Here is a 14,158-nt window from a genome sequence, read left to right as displayed (position 1 = left end):
GAGTCATCGAGGTCAAGGATCCATGCTGTAGAAAGGAGATAGATGGAAGGAAGAAAGAAATGAAAAGGTGCATGAGAGGTTTAGTGTGGCCGGGAATGCAAAGGGAGTGAATTGTGGAGTGGTAGAATAGGTGAAACATAATACTTTGAGGTGGTTTGGGCATGTGGAAAGAATGCAAGACTGGGTTTACAAGGAGGGTGTATGGTAGTACAATTAAAGGGGTTGGTGTGAGTGGAAGACCACCTGTGATGTGGGCAAATAGGGTGGAGGAATACTGGAGGGAGAGAAATAGTGGAAGAACGCATGGAATGGTGTATATGAGGGAGGCATATAAGAGCAGGGATAAGTGAAGACTTTTTTGCCATGGCCACCCCTTGATTGGAGTTCCCAGAGATATAGATAGATAAATAGATGTTCAAGGAGTCAAAGTGAACTATGAAGTAGTTTCTGGGGGCTGGTTGCAGGTGGAAGGCAGTGGTGATAGCAGTCATTGTGAATCATGGACTATTCTCTTGGGGCTTGGCTGTGGATGGTAGACTCTGGTGATATCAGGGAAGGTAAACCATAGGGCAGTCTCAGAGGGCTTGGCTGTTGATGATAGCCTCTGGTTGCAGGAGTGATGGTTAGCTATTGATTAGTGTTGTCTGGATGCTTGGTTGTAGATGATGGGTTTTCATAATAGCGATCAAGGGAAATCATAAGAGTAGAGCCTGGGGTTTTGATGTAGATGATAGGCTTTGGTCATAGCTGTCAAAGTAAACAGTTAAGTAGTCTCTTGGGGCTTAACTGTGGATTGTAGGCTATGGTCTTAGGCTATAAGATAAAGCTTGGGGTAGTCTCGTGGGATTTGGCTGTGGATGGTAGCCTCTGGTCAGAGCCGTCAAGAAAAATCATGGAGTCGTGTCTGGAGGTTGGTTGTGAATGATAGGCTCTGTTCATAACCGTAAAGATAAACCACGGAGTAATCTCTGAGGGTTAGGGTGTGGATGATAGGTTTTATTCCTGGGTGTTAAGGTAAACCATGGAGTAGTGTCTGGGGCTCAACTGTGGATGGTAGGCTGTGTCCATAGGAGTTGAGGTAAACCATGGAGTAGTATTTGGGAGTTTGGCTGTGCATAGTTGGCTCTGGTCATTGAAGTTAAGGTAAACTTTGGAATAGTGTCAGGGGGCTTGGCTGTGGCTCCTAGGCTCTGGTCATAACAGTTAAGGTAAACCATATAGTATCCTGAGGTGCTTGGCTTTGGATTGTAGTCTCTGGTCAGAGCAGTCAAGGTAGATATGGAGTAGTCTCTGGGAGCATGGCTGTGGATGATAGGCTCTGGTTAAAGCAGTCAGGGGTAAACCATGGAGCAGTATTTGGGGGATTGGCTGTGGACAGTATGTTTTGGTCAAAGGAGTTAAGGTAAACCATGGGGTAGTCTCAGGGGGTTTAGCTGTGAATACATAATACATGACAGTAAGTATGCAGATAAGTACAATGTTCATTTGCTCTAGATCCTTCATTTTGTAAACAGGAAAAGTGCTTAGGTTTTTAGATAAAGATATCAAAAAGATTTGATTTGGAAGCCAAAGAAAAGGATACAGATAATGCGATGATGCTTACCTCACCTAACCTGTATCCTTATTTCAGAAGATAAGTTTAAACTAATGTATGTAATAGCAAAATGTTCAATGAGATAAAGAATTTTTGTGGGAATGTCTTTGGCTGTAGTACAGTCCAGATAAAACAAAGTGAAATAGTCCATTATATACTAGATTTTTGTATCCATTTGATTTACAGATTCTGCAAGTAGTGTCCATTCCAAGCTCATTAGACGACGCTTTGTAAAGAACCAGGACCGTGAACAGCAGTCCATATATTACGCGAAAATGGAGGAAAGGAGGAGTAGACTGAGAGAGGCATTGGTTAAAGAAAGACAGTTACGTAGGGAAGCGCAGGTATGGGATATTATAACTGCAATTATTATATTTTTTAGTCTCGAGTGGAAAACAATAATTATCTTTCATCATTGGAATAAGTTGAAGAATTATCATGTCTTAGTTGTACTCATTTTTTGAAATCTACATTTGAATTACTCTGATATATGATTAATTTTGTTTTACGATCCTAGAACCCCTTTTATGGGACTTTGCAGCTTCTAGATAGCACTACAATCAGGCTGAGGGAAATGGTGGGCTCTTTTGGAATGGAGCAAGAGGTACTCTTTTATCATCCAGTGATGATAGTGCAGCCTCGTTTAAGAAATCTTATCACTTGTGGTATAACCAATTACAGGGACTGTACATTAACACCCTCTGATATGAATTATTGTTTTACAACCCCAGGACACTCTCTGAAAGGGGTCCTTGGGCTATAACCTCAGGACACAGACCTACCATCCAGGGGCTTTTGCCACCCCAAGGCTACACTTTGATAAAGTTCTTTTACTAGGCTGTACTCTCTTTCGTTAGTTGGCAATGGTATAGCCTCACCAAAGGTGACTTTTCAGTTTTGTGTAACCTCAGACAGTTAGAGTTTGCTCATATCTACATTTGCAATTACCATTTGTAATTACTTATTTGTACTGTAGAGGGAGAAGGTTGTACATTCATGGAGCTCCATTTCTTATAAAAGATTTTCTGTCATACAACTTTTGAGATTTATGTATGCTGTCTGTATTAACTTAGGGTATATGTTTATTTTCATTCATAATTCCCACCAGTTCAATTTTTGTAAAAGTTTTGGTGTCACTCAGGACCTTACTAAAGACTCTTGCAGTCAAGGCTGCCCTACATCCAGTACCAGGGAAGTGTAGATTAATTTGTGGTGAGAAGTTCTTTGATGAGACTGTTCTCCCATTGACAAGGCCTTGCTAAAGGAGATTTTTCACTTCTAGCGTAAACTTGAGAAGATGGAGACCATAACACACTGATGTCTACATAATTTTGCATTTCCTTCTCAGGAATCCTTTCTATTCTTGTTAGGCTCCTGCAGCACTCAGGAAGCTGGCCACATCCATTGGTCAGGACCACAGGTTATAAGGTGTTATGTTTTGTGTCTCTGCATAGAGTTCATGACAATTGAGATGTAAGTGTTCAGATTCTTATTTATAGGAGTTGCATCACGGGCATGAAGGGTCTCGGGATATGTTGAAATTGTGCTCGTACTGTTGTAGTGATGGGTTTGTCCAGAGCACGAGCAGGATAGTGTGACCTACATTTGTCTGGGGAGTGTGGTTTGTATTGGGTGTATGTCTTGTGGGTTGGAGTTTAAATGAGTTGGCATGAGGGTGTGGATGGTATTGATGTAGAATTTATTAAAAAAGGGGGTGCCTGTGTTGTTGACTGGTTGGTGAGGATATTCAGTGTATGTGTGGTTCATGGTGAAGTGACTGAGGATTGGCGGAATGCATGCATAGTGCCATTGTACAAGGGCAAAGGGGATAATGGTGACTGTTCAAATTTCAGAGACATAAGTTTGTTGAGTATTCCTGAGAAATTATATGGGAGGGTATTGATTGAGAGGGTGAAGGCATGTACAGAGTGTCAGATTGGGGAAGAGCAGTGTGGTTTCAGAAGTGTTAGAGGATGTGTGGATCAGGTGTTTGCTTTGAAGAATGTATTTGAAAAATACTTAGAATGAATGGATTTGTATGTAGCATTTATGGATCTGGAGAAGGCATATGATAGAGTTGATAGAGATGCTTTGTGGAAGGTATTAAGAGTATATGGTGTGGGAGGTAAGTTGCTGGAAGCAGTGAAAAGTTTTTATCGAGGATGTAAGGCATGTGTACGAGTAGGAAGAGAGGAAAGTGATTGGTTCCCAGTGAATGTTGGTTTGCGGCAGGGGTGCGTGATGTCACCATGGTTGTTTAATTATGGATGGGGTTGTTTGAGAGGTGAATGGAAGAGTCTTGGAGAGAGAGGCAAGTATACAGTCTATTGTGGATGAGAGGGCTTGGGAAGTGAGTCAGTTGCTGTTTGCTAATGATACAGCGCTGGTGGCTGATTTGGGTGAGAAACTGCAGAAGCTGGTGACTGAGTTTGGTAAAGTGTGTGAGGGAAGAGAGCTGAGAGTAAATGTGAATAAGAGCAAGGTTATTAGGGTTCAGTAGAGTTGAGGGACAAATTAATTGGGAGGTAAGTTTGAATGGAGAAAAACCGGAGGAAGTGAAGTATTTTAGATATCTGGAAATGGATTTAGCAGCAGATGGAACCATGGAAGCAGAAGTGAGTCACAGGGTAGGGGAGGGGGCGAAGGTTCTGGGAGTGTTGAAGAATGTATGGAAGGTGAGAACATTATCTCGGAGAGCAAAAATGGGTATGTTTGAAGGAATAGTGGTTCCAACAATGTTATATGGTTGCGAGGCATGGGCTATAGATAGGGTTATGCAGAGGAGGGTGGATGTTTTGGAAATGAGATGTTTGAGGACAGTATGTGGTGTGAGGTGGTTTGATCAAGTAAGTAATGAAAGGGTGAGAGAGATGTGTGGTAATAGAATGAGGTGGTTGAGAGAGCTGAAAAGGGTGTATTGAAATGGCTTGGTCACATGGAGAGAATGAGTGAGGAAAGATTGACAAAGAGGGTATATATATGTCAGAGGGGATATATATGTCAGAGGTGGAAGGAATGAGGAGAAGTGGGAGACCAAATTGGAGTTGGAGGATGAAGTGAAAAAATTTTGAGCGATCGGGGCCTGAACATACAGGAGAGTGAAAGGCATGCAAGGAATAGAGTGAATTGGAATGATGTGGTATACTGGGGTCGACGTGCTGTCAATGGATTGAACCAGGGCATGTGAAGCGTTTGGGGTAAACCATGGAAAGTTTTTTTGTGCCTAGATGTGGAAAGGGAGCTGTGGTTTCAGTGCATTACACATGGCAGCTAGAGACTGAGTGTGAATGAATGTGGCCTTTGTTGTCTTTTCCTAGCACTACCTGTCACACACATAGTGGAGGGGGTGCCATTTCATGTGTGGCAGGGTTTTAACGGGAATGGATGAAGGCAGCAACTATGAATATGTACATGTGTATATATATGTATATGTTCGTGTATGTATATGTATGTATATATATATGTATATATATATATATCCCTGGGGATAGGGGAGAAAGAATACTTCCCACTTATTCCCTGCGTATCGTAGAAGGCGACTAAAAGGGGAGGGAGCAGGTGGCTGGAAATCCTCCCCTCTCGTTTTTTTCAATTTTCTCAAAGAAGGAACAGAGAAGGGGGCCAGGTGAGGATATTCCCTCAAAGGCCCAGTCCTCTGTTCTTAACGCTACCTCGCTAACGCAGGAAATGGCGAATAGTACGAAAGAAAAGAATGTTGAAATGTATGAAAGGTATGTATATGTGCATGTGTGAGCGTTTATGTATATACATGTGTATGTGGGTGGGTTAGGACCATTCTTTCATCTGTTTCCTTGTGCTACCTTGCTAACGCAGGAGACAGTGACAAAATATTATAAAAAATAATATATAATATATATTTTTTTTTTCATTCTATTCGCCATTTCCCGCGATAGTGAGGTAGCGTTGAGAGGACTGGGCCTTGGAGGGAATATCCTCACCTGGCCCTCTTCTCTGTTCCTTCTTTTGGAAAATTAAAAAAAAAAACAAGAGGGGAGGTTTTCCAGCCCCCCCGCTCCCTTCCCTTTTAGTCGCCTTCTACGACATGCAGGGAATACGTGGGAAATATTCTTTCTCCCCTATCCCCAAGGATAATAATAGATATATATATACCTACATTTATATTTTTATTTATTATACTTTGTCGCTGTCTCCCGCGTTTGCGAGGTAGCGCAAGGAAACAGACGAAAGAAATGGCCCAACCCCCCCCATACACATGTATATACATACATCCACACACACAAATATACATACCTACACAGCTTTCCATGGTTTACCCCAGACGCTTCACATGCCTTGATTCAATCCACTGACAGCACGTCAACCCCGGTATACCACATCGCTCCAATTCACTCTATTCCTTGCCCTCCTTTCACCCTCCTGCATATTCAGGCCCCGATCACACAAAATCTCCTTCACTCCATCTTTCCACCTCCAATTTGGTCTCCCTCTTCTCCTCGTTCCCTCCACCTCCGACACATATATCCTCTTGGTCAATCTTTCCTCACTCATTCTCTCCATGTGCCCAAACCACTTCAAAACACCCTCTTCTGCTCTCTCAACCACGCTCTTTTTATTTCCACACATCTCTCTTACCCTTACGTTACTCACTCGATCAAACCACCTCACACCACACATTGTCCTCAAACATCTCATTTCCAGCACATCCATCCTCCTGCGCACAACTCTATCCATAGCCCACGCCTCGCAACCATACAACATTGTTGGAACCACTATTCCTTCAAACATACCCATTTTTGCTTTCCGAGATAATGTTCTCGACTTCCACACATTCTTCAAGGCCCCCAGAATTTTCGCCCCCTCTCCCACCCTATGATCCACTTCCGCTTCCATGGTTCCATCACTGCCAGATCCACTCCCAGATATCTAAAACACTTCACTTCCTCCAGTTTTTCTCCATTCAAACTCACCTCCCAATTGACTTGACCCTCAACCCTACTGTACCTAATAACCTTGCTCTTATTCACATTTACTCTTAACTTTCTTCTTCCACACACTTTACCAAACTCAGTCACCAGCTTCTGCAGTTTCTCACATGAATCAGCCAACAGCGCTGTATCATCAGCGAACAACAACTGACTCACTTCCCAAGCTCTCTCATCCCCAACAGACTTCATACTTGCCCCTCTTTCCAAAACTCTTGCATTTACCTCCCTAACAACCCCATCCATAAACAAATTAAACAACCATGGAGACATCACACACCCCTGCCGCAAACCTACATTCACTGAGAACCAATCACTTTCCTCTCTTCCTACACGTACACATGCCTTACATCCTCGATAAAAACGTTTCACTGCTTCTAACAACTTTCCTCCCACACCATATATTCTTAATACCTTCCACAGAGCATCTCTATCAACTCTATCATATGCCTTCTCCAGATCCATAAATGCTACATACAAATCCATTTGCTTTTCTAAGTATTTCTCACATACATTCTTCAAAGCAAACACCTGATCCACACATCCTCTACCACTTCTGAAACCACACTGCTCTTCCCCAATCTGATGCTCTGTACATGCCTTCACCCTCTCAATCAACACCCTCCCATATAATTTACCAGGAATACTCAACAAACTTATACCTCTGTAATTTGAGCACTCACTCTTATCCCCTTTGCCTTTGTACAATGGCACTATGCACGCATTCCGCCAATCCTCAGGCACCTCACCATGAGTCATACATACATTAAATAACCTTACCAACCAGTCAACAATACAGTCACCCCCTTTTTTAATAAATTCCACTGCAATACCATCCAAACCTGCTGCCTTGCCGGCTTTCATCTTCCGCAAAGCTTTCACTACCTCTTCTCTGTTTACCAAATCATTTTCCCTAACCCTCTCACTTTGCACACCACCTCGACCAAAACACCCTATATCTGCCACTCTATCATCAAACACATTCAACAAACCTTCAAAATACCTACATATATATTTATTAATATTTATTATACTTTGTCGTCTCCCATGTTAGTGAGGTAGCGCAAGGAAACAGATGAAAGAATGGCCCAATCCACCCACATACACATGTAAATACATACATACATACACGTCCACACACACACATATACATAGCTATACATCTCAACGTATACATATATATACACACAGACATATACACATATACATATGTACATAATTCATATTGTCTGCCCTCATTCATTCCCGTCGCCACCCCACCACACATGAAATAACGACCCTCTCCCCCCACATGTGCGCGAGGTAGCGCTAGGAAAAGACAACAAAGGCCACATTCATTCACACTCAGTCTCTAGCTGTCATGTATAATGCACCAAAACCACAGCTCCCTTTCCACATCCAGGCCCCACAGAACTTTCCATGGTTTACTCCAGATGCTTCACACGCCCTGGTTCAGTCCATTGACAGCACGTCAACCCCGGTATACCACATTGTTCCAATTCACTCTATTCCTTGCATGCCTTTCACACTCCTGCATGTTCAGGCCCCGATCACTCAAAATCTTTTTCACTCCATCTTTCCACCTCCAATTTGGTCTCCCACTTCTCCTCGTTTCCTCCACCTCTGACACATGTATCCTCTTTGTCAATCTTTCCTCACTTATTCTCTCCATGTGACCAAACCATTTCAAAATACCCTCTTCTGCTCAAAATACCCTCTTCAACCACACTCTTTTTATTACTACACATCTCTCTTGCCCTTTTAATACTTACTCGATCAAACCACCTCACACCACATATTGTCCTCAAACATCTCATTTCCAGCACATCCACCCTCCTCTGCACAACTCTATCTATAGCCCACGCCTCACAACCATATAACATTGTTGGAACCACTATTCCTTCAAACATACCCATTTTTGCTTTCCAAGATAATGTTCTCGACTTCCACACATTCTTCAACGCATATACGTACACATACCTATATAAACATGTATAGTGTTCACTCTTTCATTCATTCTTCAGTACTCTTAGAGCCTTTGTTTTCTCCCGCACCCTATGATTCATTTATCCTTCCACATACCACTACTGATATGCCTAGTCCAGATACCACCACTGATGTGCTCCATCTTTGTGCATCATTGGTCTTTATCCAGTTCAAATACTATCACTGATGTGCTTCTTCCTGGATCATTGGTTTTGATGCAGTCCAAATGCCACCACTGATGTGCCCACTCCTGATACCACCACTGATGTGTATCATCTTCCTGCATCATTGGTCTTCATCCAGTCCAAAGACCGCCTCTGATGTGTATCAACAGTCTTCATTCGTTCCAAATACCACCATGATGTGCATCGTCTTCCTGCATCATTAATCTTCATCCAGTTCAGATACCACCTGTGATGTGTATTATCTTGCATTGTAGGTCTTCATCTGCTCCAAATACCACCGTGATGTGCCTCATTTTCCTGCATCTTTGGTATTCATTCAATTTAAGTACCACCGCTGATGTGTCATCTTCGTGCTTTTTTATTTCACTGTTTCTTGATATTTAATTTAACCTATTTTGTAGGGTGATTTTTTAAGGTTTACTTACTTTAATGCTTCTAATCTTTTCTAAGAGTTTTGTTTTTGCTTTCATGATCTGCATCTTTCTAATCCTGTCCAGTAATCTTTTCACGTCTCTCTTATAACTTCTTTGATAAAGCAATTTTTCTTCTATGAGTTTACTTAGCAGTTTTCATTGTACTTTAACCTTAGCAGTATGGAATGCCTATATGCCTATATTCATCAATACTCAAACTAGCCCATTTTGATGCTTCCTTGGTACTTCTATATTTGTTTGTGTCTGTTTTGCTTAAGTAATGGTTTTGAAAACGTTTTAGTAGATTATGCTTAGGTTTCAGATTTGGTTGAAAATATGAATTTTTCCACTTGCCTGAAGATGATATGATTTTTTTTCAAAAACAGCAGAATTTTTTCATTTTGTTATTTCTGCATTATTAAGCATAAGAGAATTCATGAAATGAAAATTAATGAGTTTAGAGCAAATGTTTATGTGGCTAAAGGTGTTACTGAACTCCACCAGCTCAAGATTACATTGCAAGGTAAAATTCACCTTTTGCAAGGATGTGTCATTGGGAGTAATTTCTCGTCAAAGAACCTCCCTCTCTAAGGCAGTTTACCTATTCCTTCTACAGCAAGTAGTGCAGCCTGGGGCTGCAGGAGCCTTTAGAAAGGTCTTGGGTGACACCAGACCTCTTTCATAGAAGTTTGTCCTGGGGTGATTATAGATTAATTTTATAAATATGTGGTCCAATTGAGTGGAGCATTTACCAAAGTTGCATTATGTTAAGGTGATCCAAATGTTTTTGTCTTACATCAGGTCACAATGTACAGGCAGTATCGTATTGGTGAACTTCCTGACATCCAGATCCCACACCGAGCCGTCATTGCTCCTCTTCAAGCTTTAGCTCAGGTATATTCTTTTTATGTTTTTTTGAGTGTTATATTTTGCTTTAAAGTGTATTTTAAGAACAATAGATGTTACACTATCTTTTATATTTTATTCTCTTCTAAAATGATTTTCATTGTCTTGCACAGCGAGATGGGAAGGTGGCCCGTCTGTTATTTGAGGCTATAGCTCAGGGAGTGATGGATAATGCTGAAATTTTTTTGTCCCGTGGAGAAGAGGACTTATGGCAACAGCAGCTGCATGAAGCACTCAACAGTATCCTTACTAACAGCTATATGTGCTGTCCAGAGATGATGAGGACTGTTCTGCACCTTATGATCAGCAATGACATATTAGTTAACCCAGAGACTCTTGCTATTGGTACATTTGATTTACATTTTTTCAGAAGTTAATAGTTGCAACATTTGTGTGTCATAGTATGGTATATAATGCAGATAGAATAGTTATAAAGATATTAAAAGAGAATTTAAGTTTGAACACAATCTTCTTTATTGCATAAGTGAGGTGTGATCAGGAACACATGATTGAGTATATTAAGAGATATTAGGGAAAATCTAATCATTATATTTCTCTCCTCTGCAGTCTGTTCTGCACACATGAGATATTCTTTAGGATATATCTAGGTGAATCAGGGTTTGAACCTTCCAACCCTCAGCTATGCCATTGAAGAAGTGCTGGTCATCTCTGTCAACCATGGTACTGGCAGCTCATTCTTTATAGGCCTACCTTCAGGAAGTTGGAGATTAACTTTCTCCTGTCACACACTCTTCCAAGCTCAGTCGCTAGTTTCTGCATATTGTCACTCTAATCTGCCAGTTGTGCTGTATCATCAGTAAACAACAACTGACTCACTTCCCAGGCCCTCTCATTCCTCACAAACTGCATACTCGCCCCCTCTCTCCAAGACTCTTGCATTCATCTCCCCATCCATAAAGAAATTGAACATCCATGGTGACATCACACATCCCTGCCACATAGTAACCTTCATTTGGAACCTTTCCCTTTCCTCTCTTCCTACTCATACACATACATTACACCCTTGATAAAAACTTATTGCTTCTAGCAGCTTTCCTCCTAAACCATATATTTATAAAACCTTCCATACAACATCCCAATCAACCCTATCATAATCTTTCTCCAGATCCATGAATGCCTCATACAAATCCATCTGTTTCTCTAAATATTTCAAACACACATTCTTTAAAAGAAACATCTGATCCACACAACTTCTACCACTTCTGGAACAACAACTGTATGAAAAAAATATATATGTTTGTGTGTGTGTGTGTGTGTATGTATGTGAGTGAATGTGGCCTTTCTTTCCTTGTTCTTGGTGCTACCTTGCTTACACAGGAAATGGCGATCAAGTACATATAAAAAAATCTTACTTGTTCTCTTCAAGGCACTTTTCAGTGACCAATAGTTCCAAGTTTTCTTACAACACCCTGCCTATCCCTCTTGTTTCCAAAAAAAATCACTCTCTGTATCATAGTGACTGCTTTTAGATTGATGCCCAATTTAAAAAAAAAACACTCTGTATCATAGTGACTGCTTTTAGATTGACACCCATGAATTCTTAGCCTGGATGTGTCTGTCAATGATGTTATCTCTGTGGTGGCCTCTGATTGGCCAAAGATGAGCCTAAAACAAGCAAGGTACCACTGCTTTAGTTGAGTGAATATCAAAAAATATGGATGATCAACACCCCCTCATCAGAAACACTGAGGGTTGGAAAGTTCAGATGCCAATTTTCTTAGAGATATTTGAGAAAATCTCTCATAGTCATGGGACACTGTTTTAGAGAAAAAAGTTCTGTTTTCAAAACCTATGTTTCTTTCCAGCTTGTCTTGGAAGTCGGTTGGAGGCCTTAGGTATTTTAGTTTTAGAACGACAGATGTTGATTTCTAAACGTGGAGAGACTAGAATTCAGCCACCAGCACGTAAGCAGTTGAAAAAGGAAACAGAAATGCTGTCACAAGATGCTGCTCTTTGGCTGAACATGGCAGAGTAAGTAGATAGAGATATTACTGGGTACATCATATGATTATTTTGCTAGAAGCAAAGATATGTGGCCATCATGCAAGCTACAGTGCTTCTTTGTTTATTATTAACCATGAACTTTTGTGCCCTAAGTAGGCTTTTTTTTCTACATAAAAAGCTCCAGTTTTGGACAAAAGTCCTCATGAAGGCTGGGCCTTAACTGAAATAGAGAAAATTAATGAAAAGGAAATAGAAGGGACAAGGGAAACTATTTACAAATTTTGGAGGAAGTGAAAAACTTGTCTTTTAATATGTACCAGTTCATAGTTTTTAGGAAGGACATAAGAGAGTAGACTTCCAAAGCTTCACGGTGTAGGGAAAGAAACAGTTATCAAAATGGCCCACCCTTGAGTTGCCAATGGTCACACTGTAATAATGTGATTCAATATCTTGCTGAGTATTGAATGGTCTAGCAAGTGGTGGGGCAAACATTTGTAAACATAGAAATACACACCTCTTAAAGCAAAGAAACTAACCCAGACACAACAACTATCCATCAGTAGAAATTAGAGGACAAATACAAACACTATTGCTAACCTGATAATTGGAAGACAAACTGAAAATTGGCATTCCTTCCTCAGCACAATCAATCATGAGACCCATAGCAACCAACTCTGGTGTACATTAAAGAAAATCCACTCATGCACCAATCCAGCCCCCTCTCATTGAGCAATCCTGACTCATTTTCTTGAAGTCCCTTCTTCCAAGGAACAAAGAAACATACTCATGGGAAAGATGTCAAAAATCAGCCATGAACTAACCTCAACCCTAAACAGGAAAGTTGTGATTAACCTACACAAAATCCATCCAGAAAGAACTGCCCTACCACCTTTCACTCTCACTGACACAAGCAGTGCAAGCAAAACCTTAAAGACCTCTCCTGCAATTGGCCATGTCAACATACCAAATTTTCACCTGAAAGACTCTGGCCTACTTGCAATCTAAGCACCTACCGATATCTCCAACTACTGATTACACAAAATACCTAACATCTATAAATCTGCCAACATAATATCAAACCACCCAATTCCCCCTCCCCATATTGACCAGTATTACCTCTATCCACACTATTCAAATTATGGGAAAAAATTATCCACAACAGAATAAATATCCCACGTTCATCCATGCAACATGGCTCCAGATCTTTATGCTTTACCACCAAACTACACGCTGAGCTCACAACATATGATAGATGAATTCAACCAACTATATAGTCCCTTTCCCACACAATGATAATAGCAATTGACACTTTCCCCCACATCCACACGCAAAATATACTCGGTACTATCCTTCACAAAGGTGACAAAAAGTGACTGGCCGATTTCATGTTTGGCGACATGCTACAGTAGCTTCACCTCTGAAACTCTTAACTCTCTACATTGTAGTTCCCAACACACTCCAATCACTTCCTACACATCACTTAAGGCAGATCTCAACATGAAGCTCCTTTTTATATGAAGACAATCTTGCAATCACAACAACCTAACACCACAGGAACAGCATTAAACATGCTGCCCTTCATAACACAATTGGAACAATTGTCACTTCTGCTCTCCTTTTTTGACCATGACAGGAAAGGATAGGAAAGGTATTGGACACAATCAGAAGGGTGAAGAAACTTCCCTTAGTGGAATGGTCACATAGTACTATATTCCCGTTGTCTGCTATCCATTATATTGAGAACTTTCTTGTCTTGGTGAAATATACATGAATAATGTAGCCAATATTTGTTTTGAAAAAAGCAGTCACAGTGGAGAAAGAATTGGTCTCAACAGCATCTGTGATGGCCTCATTTTATTATGGGAGCATGCTGTGAGGGTAACTTTTCTGCAGCTGATCCATGGTTACACCATTTGTTTTGTTACATTTAATCAACCTTACTATAGTGGATTTGCTCAATCCTCTTCATTGTTGCTTTGGCCATCATAGTGGAGGGTTATGATTGCATCTCATCATTTCATATTTAGATTCATATCATATGAACATATATTTGGTCATTTATGCTTCAAAGTCATATAATAAAAAGTAAATAAGCATACATTGTTGTAATAATTTCCCACAAGCAAAATAATATACTGATGTCCT

General features: G+C 40.7%; 1 protein-coding gene across 1 annotated transcript in view; it reads left to right on the top strand.

The window, feature by feature from the left end:
* LOC139750406 (DNA-dependent protein kinase catalytic subunit-like) overlaps positions 1 to 14,158 on the top strand; it is a 254,167-nt gene that overhangs the window by 220,792 nt on the left and 19,217 nt on the right. The window contains exons 43-46 of the mRNA XM_071665164.1: positions 1,781 to 1,938; positions 9,944 to 10,036; positions 10,162 to 10,393; positions 11,875 to 12,040. Coding sequence (XP_071521265.1) covers positions 1,781 to 1,938; positions 9,944 to 10,036; positions 10,162 to 10,393; positions 11,875 to 12,040 — 649 coding nt within the window. The remainder of the gene's footprint in view (positions 1 to 1,780; positions 1,939 to 9,943; positions 10,037 to 10,161; positions 10,394 to 11,874; positions 12,041 to 14,158) is intronic.

The sequence above is a fragment of the Panulirus ornatus genome, chromosome 9 (assembly GCF_036320965.1).
Source record: "Panulirus ornatus isolate Po-2019 chromosome 9, ASM3632096v1, whole genome shotgun sequence".
In the NCBI taxonomy this organism is placed as follows: domain Eukaryota; kingdom Metazoa; phylum Arthropoda; class Malacostraca; order Decapoda; family Palinuridae; genus Panulirus; species Panulirus ornatus.
The sequence above is the reverse complement of the archived record's forward strand: the minus strand, read 5'-3'. Positions and strand labels throughout refer to the sequence as shown.